This window comes from Paracoccidioides lutzii, assembly GCF_000150705.2.
Source record: "Paracoccidioides lutzii Pb01 unplaced genomic scaffold supercont2.17, whole genome shotgun sequence".
NCBI classification, from domain to species: Eukaryota; Fungi; Ascomycota; class Eurotiomycetes; order Onygenales; family Ajellomycetaceae; genus Paracoccidioides; species Paracoccidioides lutzii.
The window spans coordinates 216,716-236,755 of record NW_015440963.1 but is presented as its reverse complement, the minus strand read 5'-3'; the positions used below and the strand labels follow the sequence as shown (position 1 = coordinate 236,755).

Sequence of the window (20,040 nt, the reverse complement as noted above, 5' to 3'; positions counted from 1 at the left end):
GTAATACCCCAAACTGTGCCGTGGAGGAGGTCTTTCCCTCTGCCGCGGGATGATAGGAAAATGTGGATCAACAACCGAACTACCTCCCTTCTCGCGGGGAATCAGATGGAGCTAATTTGCCCATGAAATTTATCATGCGTTGGCTGCATTTGATCGTGACGTTTTGGATCAGATATTTTTTTTTTTTTTTTAATTTTTTAATTTTTCCTTGCTTTCTTTAAAATCTTCTTACCTATATACATCAAGCGGCGAGATTGGTTTCTGTTAAAAATGTCGGAAATCCGTGGTTTCGATTCCTTCTTTCGCCTTGACGGCAAGATCGCTCTCGTTACGGGAGGTGAGTTAAAACTCTATTCAATTCAATTCTGCTCTACTTGTATGCTCGTCGTTTTACTGATTATGTTTTTTAAGGGTCGAGAGGAATCGGACTCCACACAGCTACCGCACTTCTTTTGGCGGGTGCAAAGAAAGTCATCATCACTGCTAGGAAATCCGGCGGGGAACAAGGCATTGACCAGGCGGTGGAAAAACTAAATCGACTCCCAGGTATCACTGGACATGCGGTTGGGATCCAGGCCAATGTGGCGAACACAGAAGAAATTGAAAAACTAGCTAATGAGGTCAGAAAAAGCGATGGAAAGCTTGATATTCTGGTTGCAAATGCTGGCGCTACGTGGGGAGGTCCCTTTGAGCCAACTCCAGATTGGAGTTCGCAGAAGATCCTCGATCTCAACGTCAGAGGTGTTTTCAATCTAGCTAGATTGTAAGCAAGGGTTTTTCTGACATACAGCACTGCCTTCCGGAATAAGCTGACTTGCGAGCAGATTTGCTCCTCTGCTGGAAGCCGCCGGTACACCTCGAGATCCGTCGAGAGTGATCATTGTCAGTTCCGTCGCGGGTACAAATGTCCCCCATGTCGGTGAAAACGGCACGATCATGTATTCGGTCTCCAAGGCTGCAGCAAACCACTTGGCAAGGAATCTCGCCCTTGAGTTGGGACCCCGGAACATCACAACAAATACCGTTTCTCCTGGCTTTTTCCCATCAAAGCTTGCAAACGGGCTGATCGAAAATCTCGGGGGAGTAGAGAAGCTGAGTTCAAATGTTCCTCGTGGAAGATTGGGGGAACCGGAGGATATCGCCGGAGTCATGATATATCTCTGCTCCCCAGCAGGGAACTATATGTAAGTCTCTCCTCCACTTTTCTGATTAGCCAATGATGGTTTGAACGCAGCTGATTTATGAAAAGTAACGGTGTTGTTATTGCTGTAGATGGGGGGAAAAGGCTGGGGAATATCGCAGAAAGGCTCTAGGCTGTGTTATGTGAAGGATAGATTGCTTGATTGATTATGTAGCGATCGCTAGCTACGCGGAAGTTATATACGGTGCGGATTACATAAGAAGGCGGATAGGCCTGACATGTTACCATTGTTGTTGCTTAACTTACCCACATGAAGATAACTGAATCCCGATAAACTTCTACACAATTTTTTTTTTTTTTTTAAATAATTATATATTCCCATTCCATGTTGATTAAGTGTGTGTATCATGCAAAATACATACATACATACATACATACATACACACACACACATTTGTCATGTGTCAGGTGCCATAAAAGGATGCCCAATTCTGACCCATTCTGGGGGGGAAACTTCGTCGTTCACATCACCGATAGCGCCGTTAGCAAAGTCGAGAGTTGGCCGTAGAGATGTCATTTGGATCTTCACCGAGTCTGAGATGCATATGAAGGAAAGCTTCTGTATCGATAATGAATGAAAAGCGACTTTGATACCCCGAGACGGTGCATGGGCTTTTGTTGTGAAATGGCGATTCAACATATATCTAGCAATCCACATGCCGCAATGCATCCTGAATGGGTTGGTTCACGTGATGTTCCATTCTCAAGGGGGCATACTATTGCCTCACTGTGGCCTATTGCCTATTGCCCTATTGCATATTGCCTATTATTAGTATTAATAGTCCACACAGGTTTCAGATGGTTTGGAGGGCCACAAACTGGTTGTTTGCAAGACGCTGCTTCTAAAGGCAACAACACGACTGGGGGAAGTATTTGCGAGGGGCAGCTGCATAACTTTTATTGTGTGTTTCGAGTGTATCAACATTATGCATATAGTTATGAATAAGTAATGAAGAGTTCAGAGAATTGCTCTAATCCAAGAGCCGGGGCTGACTCCCGTGCCGAGTTATGTCGATGCAGCACCCATGGATGCCAGCCATGATATGATACGGCTGGCGTTGGACTCCCGAAGACACGATTATTCATCGGTAGTCCAATTCTGCTACCAACAATAAACTGCCCGGTGGGCCACTGATTTCCCTCAGAAGGATGGCAGCAGACCCGTCATGACTTCTGAGGATCAACCCCCAGACCAGAAAAAGTACTATGGAAGACATCAGGGGACACCAACAAGCAGACCTAATAAAAACACGGAAAAGGTTTCGACCTGTTCCCATAGTTAGTTAACAGATGATTACTAATAGTTAGTTAACTTAAGTTTTTCAGTGGGGCATTGGATCTGTGAATATTTGTGAACATTGCTTGTGCATGCATAACTAACGAACTAGTTATGAACTAACCCAGACATCAAACGTTTGTTTCCCAACTTCTCGCGCAGAGCCTGCTCAGGAGATGTCAACCTTTTTGCCTTGACGCTTTGGTTGCTCATCACTGGATATGCTCCAACAGTCTTATCTTCCTCGTTCTGGGGATGGAGGAGCAACGGTGGACTCGTCCAGATGGACCCGATCAGACGTTCTCTTTAAGGCTCCAACCCATTAAAAACGAGAACCAGTGAAATGATAGCAGAGGGGTGTTGCTTTCATTCTGTGGTGCGGTCCCTCCCCCCCAAAGGTCTGGTTATTTCCTTGATTCTCCTCCCAGTCACACAACTGATGAGATTTTGTATCAGACTTCAGCAACCAACCCAGTTGTGCTGGATTTGCAAAACCGTGAAATCCCTTAGGGTCAAGAGGAGATCGACCCAACATGGCGAGAACAGTGTGCATAATTAATGTCCACACCGGTTTCACAATATTCTGCCACTGGAAGAAGCCTGCAACCGCTGTTAGATCCTTGAAGCCAAGGCCACCCTCCCTGCTTGGAGATACGGCGGTCGATGCTGCAATGCCCAAGTTATGATTTATGAAGATGGGTCATACGAAAAGAAATGCCGAACAAGTACTCTGTGGTGGACCTCAAACCTGCTAGACCCACAGCCTGGTGGGGCGCGGTGTCTGCACTTGGTAATTGCCATCCCGGATTCAAGTCACCGGCGTGCTTCTTTTTCACAAAGGATTTGGCAGGGAATGGCAAGGATAAGCTTCTGTCAAGCAATTTCTTCAGCAGTTCCATGGTCCGCTTTTCTTTTTTAAACTGAAAGATATTTAATAATACCTGTGATCACCCCTTGAATGACCACGTTCATTCCTTGATATCCCCAGCAAGTTTTCTTACCCGATACATATTATCAGCCTTTGACACCTCCTTAGTCCGCCATTCAAAGCTGCTTGTTTGAATATCTTTCTGCTCTCAGGGAACTTTTCCATTGATGCCTCGTTTCCTTTTAGACCATCGATCAGGTTTGAGCAAGCTGTCGTCCCCTGCGGGAGATTTGGCCATTCCGGTGTTCTTATTTTGCTAATTACCACAAACACGGAACCTCTACTCTCCCTCTCTACACATCAAACCTGATGTGATTTATTTTATTTTTATTTTATTTTATTTTATTTTTTTTTTTTTGGTGGTTAAATTTTGCCCTCCTATTTTCCCCAAACGCCTTACTCCACCCCTGAATCTCCGCATTCGTTTCCGTTAGAAGAATGGGAGCGAAACAGTGTTCAATCACGCTTCAATTTTGACACATTTGTCGAAGGTCTGAAGAGAAACTCGGGAGACGCAATAGTTGACATTGATTATTCCACCTGGTTTCTGTCATCGGTCCAAATTGGGGGCCAGTGACAGTACGTATCTAACAAATGCCTGCAGAATGATAACCACATTTGATACTAATACACCCTCCTAGAGTTTTCAACAATGGTTAAACCCGTGTCTGACGGTGATGATTGTGATACAAGATCTGTTGACCAGACTTTACGACCATACTTTCCAGCGGATACACATAAAGGCCTGGTCGATATAGAGAAAAGGCCTTGCCTACCGTCTGAGGATGTAGGCTGCACTCCGGTCTGCGACACGTCAGAATCAGATGGGGAGGTTTCAGATTTGAACAAAGTCGACTGGGATGGACCGGATGATCCCATGAATCCGTACAATTGGCCCATGACCAAGAAAACTTCCAACGTTCTAAACATAACATTGATTACCTTCCTAACGTATGTCGATTGCATGTCAAGCTGGAATCGCTTTCATTGGTTCTATTTTAAAAAATCCACTTCTCACGGCTAACGCACTATGGCTAGACCCCTTGGATCCTCCATGTTCGCCCCTGGCATTATGGACGTCATGCGCGAGTTCAAAAGTTCAAATCCAGAACTCGCGTCGTTTGTTGTGTCTGTTTATCTAGTGGGATATGCATTTGGCCCACTGATTATCGCTCCACTTTCAGAATTATATGGACGAATGTATCTCTACCATTCCTGCAATGTGCTTTTTGTCATCTTCAACATCGCTTGTGCTCTGGCACCCGACCTTGGCTCACTTATTGGCTTTCGTTTCTTGGCCGGCGCAGCCGGCAGTTGCCCTTTGACAATCGGAGCGGCCTCATTAGCAGATATGATTACGCAAAAAAAGAGAGGAGCCGCTATGGGCGCGTGGGCTATTGGACCACTCATCGGTCCAGTCGTCGGCCCTATTGCAGGGGGATACTTAACTGAAGCGATGGGGTGGCGGTGGACGTTTTGGATTCTTGCTATAGCGGTTAGTAAATTTGTCGCCTCTGCTAGCGACCTAAGGGGTTATCAGCCGTTGCTAACTAATCCTCCCTCCTGTCTTCAGTCCGGTGCTGTCACCCTTAATACTTTTATTTTTATGACTGAGTCGTGTCACTCTATCCTTTTGGAACGGAAAACGAAGCGCCTTATCAAAGAAACTGGCAACTTAAACCTGAAATCCGTTCTTGACACGGGTAAAACCACCAAAGAACTCTTTCTTTTCTCTATTGTCAGGCCGACAAAAATGCTCTTTATGTCCCCGATTGTATTTCTGATATCGCTCTTCACGGCTGTGATTTACGGCTACATTTATCTTCTTTTCACCACCTTCACAAGCGTTTTCGAGAGGCAATATCACTTTTCCAAAGGTATGTACATATTCTTGCGGTCTCCAGTCAAGAGCTGTGATTTCCGATAGAAAACTTCCCGTGTATTCACTTGAATAACCCCTGTGCTTATTAGGAAGTACTGGACTCGCATTTCTCGGCATTGGTGTGGGATCAATGCTAGGTCTTGTTGTCATTGGAACAACATCAGATCGTATTCTCCAAATCCTAGCAAAGAAGAACAATGGCGAGCTAAAACCTGAATACCGAATCCCGCTAATGATTCCCGGGGGCCTTTGCATTCCGATCGGGCTATTCTGGTATGGGTGGACAGCGGAGAAAGGTGTGCATTATGTTGTACCCATCGTTGGCACCGGGTTCGTGGGTGTGGGGATGATTTTAATATTTGTAAGTATTGCCCTTCTTGGCTTGCCCACAGCCCATTTTTACTATTCCTAACACTTAAAAAACAATCGTCAAAGTTCTGTTCTAACCAAGCTGCCTACCACTTCGTAGATGACTGGATCAACCTACCTCGTCGACGCATTTACCCAGCACTCTGCCAGTGCCATAGCTGCTAACACCGTCCTCCGTTCCCTTGGCGGTGCTGTTCTCCCACTCTGTGGCTTGAAGATGTACCGCGCCCTGGGCCTTGGATGGGGGAATTCTTTGCTGGGATTCATTGCGCTTGCAATGGTACCGATTCCCTGGTTCTTCTACCAATACGGAGAGAGGGTGAGAACGAGCAAGAGATTCCGTGTTACCTTTTAGACACGATTGTCTAATTGGGATTACAAAATCTCATTTTCTTTCTGTTTTCCTTTTCTGGATATCTTTCCCTGATTATCTTTTTCCACTCATAAGTTGTGGTATCTTGCATCACTTTGCATATCCCGGCGTTGGATTTTTTATTTTCTTTAGATTGATATGTAAAGAGAGACTTATCTTTATCCTCTATAGTTTCGTGTTGATTGGGAGGAAGATTGGATGTTGTTGAATAAAGCTTAAATTAAGCCTCCTCCCGTCCACGGAACCGATCAATGCAAGCAACCTTATCTGAAAGTTTGACGTCACATCACGAAGGGTAGCTTGCGGCTAGCTTTGTGGGTTATAGGACATTGTTAGCCTCCAGTTTCTGTAGAATTTATATTTATGTCAGACTAGAAGCTTGCATTTGCGCAGTTCTCCAAATCAACAAGCCATGTAGAACAGCCACCTGCTCCAATTAGTAACCTGAGAGCAACTGTGATATTTTGTTGCCAAATCCACTCATCATTGAAATAAGCTAATTTTTATTATCCTTCTTTTTAACATATATGATGAGTGTCCCGAAAATATCCTCGTGTTCCCCTAGGCCTCCTATGCCACTTTGATTATGTTCTCCATAGGGTTTGATAACTAAAGAGTTACATTTCATTAGTCATATTCAAATATTCAACAACTAATCATAGAGAGATTTATTGAGGGTTGAGCTGTATATGGCAGCTTCAGATCGATACCTCAAGTAGAGGGTTTTAAGATCTCATTCAAGATATTGCCAGAACAGACATCTCTTCACAATCTTGTGATTCTCAGCTCTGGCAAATTTAACTCAATCTATGATCTGTGACCATGCTTGATAAAAATAGCATTACAAAAAGAAAAAGAAAAAGAAAAAGAAAGCTGATGGTATTGAGATTAATACTCCACCCCACATCCATTCCCCAGCAGCTAAATGGCATTGTGTGCGTTGTGAGCAGCCAACAGCGGGAAAGCCGAAGTTTCTGGTTTCTTGGTATCTTGGCTTCTTGGCGGGGCGGAGCGGAGATTATATAAGGATCAACCACGGAGCTAAACCTAAACAGGCAATCTGGTCAGATCACAACCCATTTGTGTAGTTTGTAGTTCTCGAACTTGTTGTCGCAGCGGCTTCCAAAGAATAGCTTGGGCAATAAATAGCAGGGATCCCCAAGAGTGATTCTTTATCTGGCGAACCATCTCCATTCGACACATTTCCTCTGCTTTGGATGTGAGCCATTCCGTCGCGTCCGTCCAGGTCGATTGGGTGGGTAGTCGCTCGGCCCCAACTCCCCTCCCCCACATCCTGACCACCCTAGAACATGGCCCGACCGACCTCGCGATTATTTATTGTTATTGGTCTTGGCCTTTTCTTTATCCTCACGCTCACATTCCTCCGGCAAAGCTCCCCATTGTCTCCCGCCACCCGCGCCCCAGGCCATTTCGATAGAACAATCCCGAATGTAGAGATTACGGATAAGATGTTGCAGGGGCCTGTTGTGATGGAGAAGATGGGAAATGAGACTGCAAAGTGAGCAAAATTTGTGCTTAGTCTATGAATGCTGCTTTTCGATTGGGAGTTGTGGCTGCTATTCAAAGTTTAATCAACGAATGCCTTTCGATCCAACTGTCCTGCCCATGCGTTGAGAGATGCGGAGTAGGGGGGATAACTGGTGTGAAAATGGCGGTGTACACAGTATTATTAGCTAACACAAAAACGTATTCTTAGGGCGGAGCTGGGCCGTGCAGCCTGGAAAGTGTTTCATACCATGATGGCTCAATTTCCAGACAAGCCTTCAAGCGAACAGCAGGAAACGCTACGATCATATATATTTTTGTTTTCAAGATTGTATCCCTGGTATGTTCTTAGCGGCTCTTGCGTGCAAACACCAGCAATGAATGAATGGGCATCTGCTAACTACTTCATTCGTTGTCGATAACAGTGGCGAATGCGCGTCTCATTTCCAAACCCATTTGGCGAAATTCCCACCGCAGGTGTCTTCGCGCTCCTCTGCTGCTGCCTGGGCATGTCATGTCCATAATGAAGTGAACAAAATGCTACACAAAGATATCTTCGACTGTAGCAAGATCGGGGATTTCTACGACTGTGGTTGTGCGCATGACGACGAGGACGACAACAAAGGGGGGAAGGACAGAGAAGGGAAACAAAAGGGGCTCAAAAACACTGCAGCTAGTGCTGGTGGCTCTGTTTCCGGCAAAGAGATGGAAAGCAGTTCGAAGAAGATATTGTCGCAGAACGAGAGGGAAAGTAGGATTGGTAGTTCTTTCACACCAGTAAAAATTAATATAGAACCGTAAGTGATGCCCCTGGTTCCTCCATGCCCACGTTGTGGTCGTACAATCGCAACTTCGAAAGCCTTCCGTTAGTGCTTGTTCGCTAATGCTAATATATTTAGGCCAACAAACGGTTAATTACAAGATAAATTTTATTTTTGATGCTACCTACTGTACACGACCAACCAGGCTTTTATATCCAAGTCGAGATTATGATGAAAATATGCATGAGGCTTTTTTTTGAAGCTAGCTGGCATTGTGCTTTGACATTTTGTTGTTGCACATCTGCATTCTATCTCTGTGGCTTTGTTTCTGTTCAACATTCCTTTGTACAATAGTGAGAGCACCTCTCTTGAAATGACAGGCTAAAATCAAAAACCCCACACACAAAAATGTTAACTATACAATTGTTATCGAATATATATATTAATAAAATATATGCTAAAACCTATAATTATACGAAAAGGATAGTGGATAATTCCATTCTTAATATTTGCACAATTTGTGTGTGGAATAAAACAACATTCTCATTGCAGGCCTGAGTAAAATGTAAACTTTAGGAGTTACAAGCACATATTTAGGTGTAGCACCGTTCATTAAAACTAAATCATCAAAGGGTATCTCACAAAGCCCCGTCCAAAACAACTTGTTCTGCATAGCCCTTATTGAGCAGGTCCAAGAATAGAGAGCCGCGATCTTCATCACACTCCGGAGGCTCCCAGCAAAAGTTTAGAGCCTCCAAAGATCGTTTCGCAAACACCGCTGCTCCCCTAGCCACAATGAATTCGTAGTCAATGGAAGCAGGGCGAAGAGCGCCTTCGTCCTTTTCCAACGTCCACCTCAAATTATCTACATCGCCATTGTGGCTTGATAACATTTCCTGTAAAGCCTCTTTGAGCGTCTTTTGGAATTCAGGATTTGACGCATGCTCGCCAACAACCAACAGGGTCGATGGTAACTCCTCGCATTCCAAACCCACCTGCACAATGGTATCACGAAGACGTTTCCAATAGTTCCTTTGCATATTCTCGCCAGTGTCCACGGGAAAACTACCCCAGCCCAGGTCAAAATGGACCTGTTTCGACGTCCAATGGATGTAAAATGCATTGCTGGAATATGTATTTACTGCCGTGAATGACGCATCCGTGAAACTTAAAAAGAGCTTTTGGCTCCACGGCAGCGAATTCTCTTCGTCCAGGCAATCGTGTACATCCGTGAAGTTGCCACAGATGCCGTAGCCCATTGCGGCGCCAGCGGCAGATACCTCTGATACGTAATCCTGGCCGTATGGGGAGTCGATGTGCGAAAGGCCCGCGTACTCAACTGCGTCATGGAAATCTTCAAGCGTCAGGCCTGGAAGCACTGGGAAGAATGCAAAAAGCACACGAGTACAAAAACCATCACCAAGTTTGTCGTCGACTGCGAGACGGAGGGTTTTAAAAAGGGATCCCAGTGTTCCAACGTCATATGTAGCTGGGAGGCCCCGGCTTTTATTCAGCTTCCTTTGCACTCTTAGCCTCCAGCAGAGAAATTTCTCCCAGAGGTTATTGGGCATAGAACTGCTGAAGAATCAGATCTTTCACAAATTTTTTATAAGATAAGGCATTGAGACTGACCAGTCTGGTGAAGGAGGGCCCGCTTCAAGCTTTCTGATGAGTGCTTGGTAATGTTCATCTCCATCTACCTACACATCATATCAGCGTTTTGCAGCTAGTCTTTGCTCGTTTCGCCTCGTCCCATGATGCATGACCGTATATCCATCGAGAGACACATAGATTCGCAGAAATCACTGACACGCCTACCTTCGCCAAATTCTCCGTAGAGCCATTGAAATACCGGATTGCAGCTGTCCCGTATGAATCAGCAATATCGAATCCGATTCCAGGGGCCAAAATATCCTCCCGAGAAACACATTTTTCGCAAATGGGAAGTCCCTCCGGGTTTCGGTCTTCTGCTTGGGCCCACGTACATGAATCCGCATTGCCAACTATAGCCAATGCTAAAAGAAAGAAGGAAGACCCATATGTGATAAACATTATTCTAGCATGCAGTTATTAGGCAGTTATTGAACGTATTGGTCTAACTTGGCCCTCTTGAAGTACAGACTTTCATCTGTTCGTGGAATCAGCATATATATAAAGATGGCCAGAGGAGCTGCCTAATCTCAAATTGACGCCTAGGCGCGCGAAAATGTTTAACCCCGCTGGGTTTCAAGGGCATCTCCATGCCCATCGCCCGATTAAAAATAGCTCAACTATGTGTGACTAGTAAGGTAAGCCCATGTAAGATGGGAGGACACGGTGTAGAATCAACCATGATAAATGGTCACCTAAGAATATATGAGAATGCTTGATGAACAGAACGAGACCTCGGGATGGTACGATGAATCCTTTCTTTTGCGGACTGGTTACCCACTTATTTTAATATCGATTCCGTGGAGAAACCAACCAGAAGCAAGTTCAAACATCCATTCATTATGTGGACACATAAATGTGAAGTGCAGCAATTCCTGGATGGAGTAACTAACTATCGTGCATAGTTAACGCCGAAAACCCTGTCGCTTGTACCAACCCTTTATATAAATTAAAAGTACAAATTCCCGCATCAGATAAATTACGATGGACGAGCTCTTATTAAGACAGGTAAACTAGTTGACTAGTTAACTAAAATATTTAACGTAACTAATCCACAACCAGTCGGCCATCAAATCTCACACCCTGCAATTCTTCAATTAAGCCACTTCAAACCGCAAGAATGCCACCAATTCGCACTAAAAATACAAAACCTCTGTAGAAATAGAGGACAGACTTGAGCTTGCAAGTATTGCTCTTAAAAATCAAGAAATAGCTTCAATTCATGAGGCTGCTCACTTAAAAAAGATATCTCACTCTATAAAACTGGCTTAATGGCAAGCCTTCAAGGACAAATTTACATGCAAATTTCATTAACGAACCCAGACTGAACAGATAGACTTGTTGAATGAGTGCTGGGCCTAGATAAACAAGCAATACCTTCACGATCAGCATTTATGAAGAGAATAACTAGTTATCTTCCTGTCAACTATTTCCAATCTTCAACCCTTAACATCTAGTTTCTGGCGGCCGACTCGATTGTGGATTACGTTATGTTGCTCTGATTAAACTACGTATTCCTATATAATATAATCATGTCTTTCAATTCTATATGCGTAATATGCGAAATGGGTATTATGGTATAAAAACGGAGAAACCTCGAGATATCCATACACCAGACCCGGAGCTCATACAACAATCCCCCCCGAGTTCTTCTGTCTCGGTTCTCCAACAGCTTCAAAGGTACTATTTCCCAACACCTGGATGCACTGCACTGAACTGAACCCCGGCGCCACCCGCGTCACATTATGACCTCTCTCCGCCATAAATTCCACAGTGCTGTTATCAAACGCCCACTCAAACAACGTCAAATTCGGCACCAGCTGGTCATGCAGACGGGGTTCTTCGAGCGCCCTAGACGCATTCAATTTTCTATCAATGACATTGATCACACTCTGCACTGTGGCGGTGATGATGCGTGAGCCGCCCGCTGCACCTGTCACAAAGAATAGGCTACCGTCTGGATGCGTGACGATGATGGGGCACATGGAGGAGAGCATGCGTTTTCCTGGCCGGATGAAGTTGGCCGGTGTTGGGATGTAGCCGAATTTGTTACTGGTGTCTGGAATGGAGAAGTCATTCATCTCATTGTTCATGACTATGCCGGTTTCGGGGACCATGAGTTTGCTGCCGAATATTAAGTTTATAGTTGTGGTGAGGCTAACGGCGAGCCCTGTCCTGTCGGTTGAGACAAGATGGGAGGTCCCGGGCCTACGGTATGGGTGTTAGCACTTCCCCTTTGAAAGAAAATTATGATTTCGTCTAGCGATGGTCGCTGTGGTTCGTCAAATACTAGGAAAGGAGAGGTTGGGGATGGAATCGTACGTTTCTAAAATTTGGTGTCCCGCTGGATCATATGCAGACACATTCTGGGTGTTTTCATCGAAGATTTTGGCTCGAATCTGAGCAGCCGTGGAGACCCTTAGCATGTCCTCCTCGTATTCTGTGACGTTATCTACGAAGGACGGATCACCCAGGTACGTCCGCTGAGATGGTAAGAGGGATCATCCCCGTCAGCACCCAAAACCTGTCATTTCATTTTTAACAAAGGGCTGGGAACTCTCACTTGTCCGTAGGCAAAACGATACGCCTCAGTCATTCGATGTGTACTGAGATTTACAGTTCCTGGTGAAAAGAAACGATCGTACTGATTCAGAATGTTCAAAATACTCAGCCCAACGGAACCTCCTGACGGAGCACTCGCACCGGTAACCCTATAACCCCGATACATGATCTGTGAAACATTTCGAATCGTCACCGTATAATTCTTCAAGTCGCCCAGAGTCATAGTTCCATTTGAAGCCTGAAGGGCTTGAATCGTGGCCTCAGCAATGGGACCGGAATAAAAGGCATCGGGGCCATGATTAGCGATTTGTTCGAGAGTACGAGCATATCTTCTACGGGTGATGATGTCTCCCAGCCCCAGTCGTGTTCCATTGGGTGCAAAGTCAATGGCCCATGATGGATCTTTGGACAAAAAATCTTCATCCTTTGTCTCGGATTCCATCATACGGGCCAGATCCTCATTGACCCGCCACCCATCCCGCGCAGTGCGAATGGCAGGCTGCATGACCTTTGGCCACGGCAGGGAGCCATATTTCTTATGCAGATATTCCAACCCACGAACCTCACCTGGAACGCCGCTGCAGACGATATGAAAGAAAGGATTTGCAATTGGTTAGTATAAACTTAAGTTTTACTAGGTGAGAAAGAAAATTATGTACCTAGCCAACCCACCAGTTATGGATGCCTGTTCATTATCTTTATACATATCCTCAAATGCAGCGGCAGGTGCTGTCTCTCTGAAATCAACGAACTCATATCTATTTTCTGGCGTGCGAACAACAGCAAATCCACCACCCCCAATATTGGAATGATACATTGCTAGGATAACGATGATGCGATTAGCAAGGGAACACACCTGACACAAAAATGATGTAGGATGTTGATGGTGGCTCACCAGTTACCCCTATGCAGAAGACAGTTGCAACCATCTGGTCGTTTGAATTAGGGCATGGTGTTAGCATTTCAAAGAGCATAGAAAGCCAATTCTTCTCTCGATTGCTCTTGATTGCTCTTGATTATGCATGTGGAGATACAAACCAACGCTTTAAATTGATACAAAACAAACAATGCATAGTGATAATTTTGCAACAACAATGAAAAAGGGCTCAATTACTCACCAAAAAAAAGGAAAAAATGATATGGAAAGACTCACAGCATCAACAGCATTTCCTCCCTCCTTCAACATCCCCACGCCCAGCCCGCTGCAATATCCGTTCTCAGATGCAACGGCACCCAAACTGCGACCAGGAACGTCTTCATTGCCGGGCGTACCATCGAAACCAGTTTTCGCCTGTCCCTGACCTGAACTGACACTCCACGCTACCCTGAATGTCGCAATGGACGAGAAAAGATAAAACGCCGTTAGCAGCATCATGGCCGCGAAAGAGACAGTTGCAAGTAAACCGGTGAGCATCTTGGCCCAAGAAAGGGGGACGAGAGAGAAACTCTCTCCTCACAGCGGGGGGGAAACAGAGTGTGTTAATTTTGAATTTCCCGATGTCGGAATTTGCTCAGCTGAGTAGACTTCCGTTTCACAGAATTTTTTTCGTGAGTTTATTTTATTTTGATTTTGATACGTCCCGACCGGTGTGGTACCAGATTGACCAACTTCCTACCTGGGGACAGAAACTGCGCGGTGCAGTAGCCAGCCGCAGTTGGGGCAACCCAGGGCTCTCTCTTCGGGAGGTATAGATAGACTCTCTGTAATACAACTGCTGCTAGGCGGGTTTTGGGGCTGATTATCGGGAAAAGGGGAAAGGGGGAGAAGGGTAAGGGGGACGTGAGAGGTTGACAGAGTTTGAGTTAAAACTACAAGAATTAGGGTGCTATTTCGTAAACCCAGCTGACAGGACTGGGTTTTCGAGAGGAGTTGTTTGGTGTGGAAGGGTCCAGTCCAGCTGCGGTAGAAGAAAGAAGATGCTGCTGCTGGTGATGATGGTGATGAAAAGACAAAGAGCCTGAACCTAACCAACCAATTTGGAAGTATTTTTAAGAATTTGGGGCTCAAAGAAAGGAACATCACTCCGAAATTCCCTATTTCTGGGGTTTTGGCTACGTTTTCTCTCATCCTCGAATGAGCAAGTGGAGTTCTTCAGAGATCAAACATATGCCCACTACATCCTCGTCTAAAGCATAAAAAGTCTTGGGATGCAACTAACCAACAACCTGGGAGTCAGCTTAAAATCAATCAGCCGCCGAGCACACGCGCCGAATCACACGAGGTTCTCCACAAATTGCTACCTCTTCCGTAGTACGAACCGTATGAATAGTGGGACACAGCAGCTTACCTGGCCTTAAACCGTGCCTAGGCACCTAGGAACTCGTTTACCCAGTGATTCACCCAACCTTGGATTTTAACCGACGCACATTTCCATCCATGCACAATATTTCAACTGGCAAATGCTGCAACTAGTATTCTTAGACAAGTTAGTTAAAAAGTAACTAGGCGATGGAGTCGATATCATGGAATACCAAACTTCATATTTATATAAGACCGTGATGTCAACCCTGCTTGCTACGAACCACAAGCAATGGGCGACACAAAACCTTGAGAACAATTTAGTAACTAACTAACAAGTTAACTGCTCAGAATGCAATGAATATCTTCTGCAATAAAAGTCATTTTGTTCTCGCTGCGAGCAACACGGATTGGGTCCCAGCCGGATAGAGTTTGCCAATCGGGTGGTGAGTTAAGAGCGAGAAGTGGAAATCCACCGGGTCTTGGTCGTTTTATAGGCGAATAAAATCGATTGGATGACACAGCTGATGCATGGAGGGGTAGTTAATAGCCGATCAGGGACTGTTATAGGGTAGTTAATAGTTCAGGTTGAGATGACTAGTTATTGAATGCAGTGGACGAATACAACGATTAGAATCAGAATCCATGGAAGTGGGATGATTATTGGGATTGAAGGCTCTTTGCCGCCTGACTCAAAGGTCGGATGGAAACTCAGCGGGTTCGCCTCCCACTGTACATACGATGAAGAATGACATCGAATCCAGACAGAAGAGAGGCGTAAATACAATAACCAAATATCATCAATCCATCCCCTGGGACGAAATGGTGGAAGAGCCTTGCTTGTAACCCGACAAGAGACTGCCGTCATGACATCCATTGGCGCTGCCCAGCAGGCAGAAGGGAGAGAGATATCCCTCGTATCTCACATCTCCACATCTCTATATCTCATTCCATCCTCATGAGGTAATTGTGTTCAAAATGAAACTGAAAAAGAACAACTGAAGGTTCTGGGTGATTCTTTTATGCTTGTTCTCCGCCCCGCAACTAACTCTGATATGATGACTCATCACACTCCACGCTCTGAGCCCTAATTGGGTTTAGTGTCTCGAGTGCGGCTTCAAAGGCAACTTCTCGCTTTTTTTTGGTATCTTATTTTCGAACTTCAACAACATCTCTCTGCCCTCAACCTGAGCTGTGTCTTAATGCCTATATTTCCTGGGTTCTTACTCTCCATTTTTTGATATTTGCTTTATCAGGCTCTTTTTTCTTTCGATCTCACTGTCTTTCACTGAGAGCTCCTCTGAGCTGCGCCATTCATTCCCTACAAACTAAAAGATACATTTAAACCGATCAGACGGCACACAGACCAAACTGTGCTGCCATTTTTTTTTTTTTTTTTTTTTTTTTTTTTTTTTTTTAAAAAAAAAAAAAAACCTCTCTTGGCTCACTGAAAACTTTCGTATTTGCTCAAATCCACTTTGAGTATCACACGGGAAGATTGGAGAAAAGTGGCGACAGGCTCGAATTTCCCTGCCCCACGAATATCACAGTCAGTTTGTCATTAGTTATGACAACAAGAACAGAAATCTCTCCGCTATCTTCAGCCGTGCAAACTACCCCGGATCAATCCCGTGGTGGGGATCAGAGGTCAAATCCACATAATACGTTCTTAGGACGCCCCTCGCGCCGGGGCAGAGGAGGAAACCGTGGAGGAAGTGGGAATGTGAATACAGCTCGTGATAGATCATTGTTTTATGGGAGAGAAAGAGGAAGAGGTGGGGGACCAAATCGTGGAGGATCTGGAACTGGGACAACTTCAGCAAGAAGCAGGGGTCGAGGTGATGCCGCCATTACTACGAGAACAGTGGCCGGAACGGGGAGGTCCTTTGGTGGCCGATTAACGCGAGAGGAGTCAGAGGGAACTAATAATGCTAGAGGAGACCCCTTTCTTGATCAGGGAGACCAGGCCCCATTACAACACAATGCGCCGGAATTCGTACCCGGAGTCCAAGTTTATCCCCCTTCCTCCAGTCGCCCAGTCAGAACCCTTACATCTGCGTCTTCAGCCGGTTTTCAAAAATCCGTTCCTATTCCTGCCCACACACGATCGGCTACAAAAACGAAATCTACCGCTCACGACATTACCACTCGCACACATGAAGATATCGCCTCTGGGTTGTACGAATGTCCCATCTGCACGAGCGAACTTGGTCGGAAATCGAAGGTGTGGTCATGTACGTTATGCTGGACGGTCTTCCATCTCAGCTGCATCAAGAAATGGTCGAATAATGAGGGCTCGGTAATGTCGAGACCAAGACAGCAGCAAGGACATGAAGACGGGGAGGAGCATCCGCGACAGTGGCGGTGTCCTGGGTGTAATTTGCCTCACGACATTTTGCCACAGAGATATACATGCTGGTGCGAGAAGGAGACGGATCCACGATCTCTACCTGGGTTGCCACCCCATTCGTGCGGACAGACTTGTTCCAAGGCGAGGAAAGGATGTCCACATCCCTGTGATTCTGTGTGCCATGCGGGTCCTTGCCCTCCTTGTATGGCTATGGGGCCAACACAGTTTTGTTTCTGCGGACGCCATGAGTCGAGGAAAAAATGTGTTGATACAGATTACAAGAACGGGTGGAGTTGCCAGGAGCCGTGCGGGGAGTTATTGCCATGTCTTCAACACAAGTGCAATCGACCGTGTCATGAAGGGCTTTGCGGAGCTTGCGAGGAGCTTGTCGATGTCAGATGTTATTGCGGAAAGTCGCAAACACGGATGGTATGCAGTAATTGCGAGGAGGAGAGAAAGAGTAGTCTTGTCCACGGTGAAAACGTATCTGGAGAAAAAATGGAGGAATGGGTAGGCTGCTTTGATTGTGGAGAGATCTGTAGTCGCCCGTTTGACTGTGGACTCCATACTTGCCAGAAGCGGTGCCATCCACAACACCCAAGCATTCCCCATTGTCCCAGTTCTCCTGATGTTGTAACGCGCTGTGGATGTGGGAAGACACCATTGTCACATATTCCTGGCTACAAACCTAGGAAATCTTGTCAAGATCCCATACCAAATTGCAAAGAACCATGTGGAAAACCCCTCCCATGTCAACACCATTGCCCCGTTCTCTGCCACACCGGTCCGTGCCCGCCGTGTTTCTTAAGAGTGTCCATAAACTGTCGATGTGGGAAAAGTTCTTTCCAATCAATATGCCATCAAGGTATAATTGAACCACCTCACTGCTTCCGGATGTGCAAGGCCACAATGAACTGTGGTCGGCACTCCTGCGGTGAGCGGTGCTGCCCCGGTGAGCGCAAGGCAATCGAACGGCAAGCCACGAAACGTAAGCTAAGGTCGATTTCTGTTGGTGTTCATGTTCATGACAGTGATATCGAAGCGGAACATATATGTACCCGAGTTTGTGGCAGGATGCTTAAATGCTCCATACATACGTGCCAGGAACTGTGCCACAAGGGAAGCTGCGGTACTTGTCCAGAGGCAATATTCGATGAAATATCCTGCAACTGCGGCAGATCAGTGCTTTACCCACCATTACCATGTGGCACTCGTCCCCCTCCCTGCCACTACGATTGCGCGAGACCAAAATCATGCGGACATCCTCAGACGTCGCACAACTGTCATACAGATGACGAAAGCTGCCCCAAATGCCCGTTTTTAACGGAAAAAAGCTGCTTGTGTGGGAAGAAGTCACTGAAGAACCAACCTTGTTGGCTAACAGATCCCCGTTGTGGCCTTGTCTGCGGCAAGGAGATCAAGTGCGGCTCCCACACATGCAAGAAACCCTGCCATAGACCGGGGGAGTGTGAGGATGCCCTCGAACCCTGTCGCCAGCCATGCGGTAAGATAAAAAAGCTTTGCTCCCACCCATGTACGGATGCATGTCACGCTCCATTTCCCTGCCAGGAGAAAACCCCATGCCAATCCCTAGTCACAACAACATGCCCTTGCGGTCGTTTGAAGCAAGAGAAGCGCTGCAACGCTTCACGAGACAACAAAAACCGCATCCAACAACATTATCAATCGCCCACGCCACTAAAATGCGACGACGAATGCGCCCGCCTCCAGCGCAACCGCTCCCTTGCCTCCGCCCTAAACATCTCTATAGACCCTCACACAACCACATCTAATGTCATAACCGCCACTGCTGATGGCCAATCCCCAACTTCAACGCCGGCCAACTTCCCCTACTCCTCCGAAACCCTAGACCTGTATCTCACCCTCTCCGCAACCTCAACTCTAACCACCCTGCAAAGCTACGAAACGACCCTCCACAGCCTCGCAACAAGCCAAACCCAACGCACCGCCCGCTTCCCTCCAGCCCGCTCCCAAGTGCGCGCCTTCATCCACTCCCTAGCCACGGACTGGGGCTTCAAGTCCGAATCCTGTGACCCGGAGCCACATCGACACGTCGCCGTGTTCAAGAGCACGCATTGGATGCCGCCGCGTGGTTTTGGGGCTGAGGTTGATGGGGCTGTGGTGGGGATTGGAATTGGAGGGGTTAGTGTTGGTGAGTGCGCGAAGATGCGTGAGAGGGAACGGGCGCGGGAGAGAGAGAGTAGGAGGAATACTGCTGCGGCGGAGAGGAACAGGATGGAGAGTCGGGCGGTGTACGCTGGTGGGGATGCGGATGGCTCTGCCCATGTGGCGTCTGCGGGAGGTGACGGGTGGGCGCAGGTTGCGTCGCGGAAACGACCCGTGGTGGATACGGGATTGCCAGAATCTGAGTTTGGATTTGGAGGCGTTGGCGGTGTCAGTGCTGGTGGGAGGGGGAGCGGGACGTTAGTTCTGAGGAGTGGAGTTGGGGTTGGAGGGAGGGGAAAGGCTGCTTACCCCAGCTCTGGTGTTGGTGGTGGTTGGAGGAAATTCCCTGCGGGTTTTGTGGAGGATGTTGTGGATGATTGGGAGGAGGAGATTGAGAGGGAGGAGAGGGAGATGGAAAAAGGTGGTCAAGTTGCAGATGGTGACGGTGCGAGTGAGGGAAAAGATAAGAATGAGAATGAGAATGAGACTGGAAATGCAAAGGGGATTCCAGACAAACATGTGATGTCAAATGAAGAGGGGAAGGCAATTCAGTCAGGAGAATGAGGCATATGTTTGTCAATCTCTAATCAACTTTTGAACAGTCTGTGTTCATCTTCTCACTCATGCTTTGAGCAGATTCTCTGAAATTAGTACAGATATCTTCTGTTAGTGTGTTACCCTGTTTTTTATTCATTATTGTACATGACGACCTACGATCTTATATGATGCTTATTGTGTCATGAAATACAGTGTCAT

At 46.3% G+C, this 20,040-nt stretch overlaps 7 protein-coding genes across 7 annotated transcripts; 4 read left to right on the top strand and 3 right to left on the bottom strand.

Moving 5' to 3' along the window:
- Positions 1–270: 270 nt before the first annotated feature.
- On the top strand, positions 271–1,313 carry PAAG_06135 (3-oxoacyl-[acyl-carrier-protein] reductase; the record flags this gene model as incomplete). The annotated part of the gene is made up of 4 exons (XM_002791824.1): positions 271–337; positions 412–763; positions 825–1,184; positions 1,250–1,313. 4 exons carry the CDS (start codon positions 271–273, stop codon positions 1,311–1,313), a joined length of 843 nt encoding a protein of 280 aa, XP_002791870.1.
- Positions 1,314–2,799: 1,486 nt separating this feature from the next.
- Positions 2,800–3,376, bottom strand: PAAG_12166 (hypothetical protein; the record flags this gene model as incomplete). The annotated part of the gene is made up of 2 exons (XM_015847690.1): positions 2,800–3,143; positions 3,226–3,376. 2 exons carry the CDS (start codon positions 3,374–3,376, stop codon positions 2,800–2,802), a joined length of 495 nt encoding a protein of 164 aa, XP_015702681.1.
- A 681-nt stretch (positions 3,377–4,057) lies between these two features.
- Positions 4,058–6,011, top strand: PAAG_06133 (fluconazole resistance protein; the record flags this gene model as incomplete). Its single annotated transcript, XM_015845800.1, has 5 exons — positions 4,058–4,356; positions 4,444–4,900; positions 4,979–5,286; positions 5,381–5,648; positions 5,757–6,011. 5 exons carry the CDS (start codon positions 4,058–4,060, stop codon positions 6,009–6,011), a joined length of 1,587 nt encoding a protein of 528 aa, XP_015700026.1.
- Positions 6,012–7,339: 1,328 nt separating this feature from the next.
- PAAG_06132 (FAD-linked sulfhydryl oxidase ALR) lies at positions 7,340–8,336 on the top strand (the record flags this gene model as incomplete). Its single annotated transcript, XM_002791821.2, has 3 exons — positions 7,340–7,548; positions 7,747–7,875; positions 7,961–8,336. The coding sequence occupies 3 exons, from the start codon at positions 7,340–7,342 to the stop codon at positions 8,334–8,336; spliced, it is 714 nt and encodes a 237-aa protein (XP_002791867.2).
- Positions 8,337–8,934: 598 nt separating this feature from the next.
- Positions 8,935–10,348, bottom strand: PAAG_06131 (hypothetical protein; the record flags this gene model as incomplete). The annotated part of the gene is made up of 3 exons (XM_015845799.1): positions 8,935–9,871; positions 9,929–9,996; positions 10,115–10,348. The coding sequence occupies 3 exons, from the start codon at positions 10,346–10,348 to the stop codon at positions 8,935–8,937; spliced, it is 1,239 nt and encodes a 412-aa protein (XP_015700025.1).
- Positions 10,349–11,571: 1,223 nt separating this feature from the next.
- PAAG_06130 (gamma-glutamyltranspeptidase) lies at positions 11,572–13,922 on the bottom strand (the record flags this gene model as incomplete). Its single annotated transcript, XM_015845798.1, has 6 exons — positions 11,572–12,154; positions 12,269–12,429; positions 12,510–13,086; positions 13,168–13,327; positions 13,404–13,437; positions 13,662–13,922. The coding sequence occupies 6 exons, from the start codon at positions 13,920–13,922 to the stop codon at positions 11,572–11,574; spliced, it is 1,776 nt and encodes a 591-aa protein (XP_015700024.1).
- Positions 13,923–16,314: 2,392 nt separating this feature from the next.
- PAAG_06129 (RING finger protein) lies at positions 16,315–19,848 on the top strand (the record flags this gene model as incomplete). The annotated part of the gene is made up of 1 exon (XM_015845797.1): positions 16,315–19,848. One exon carries the CDS (start codon positions 16,315–16,317, stop codon positions 19,846–19,848), a length of 3,534 nt encoding a protein of 1,177 aa, XP_015700023.1.
- Between the last annotated feature and the right edge of the window lie 192 nt (positions 19,849–20,040).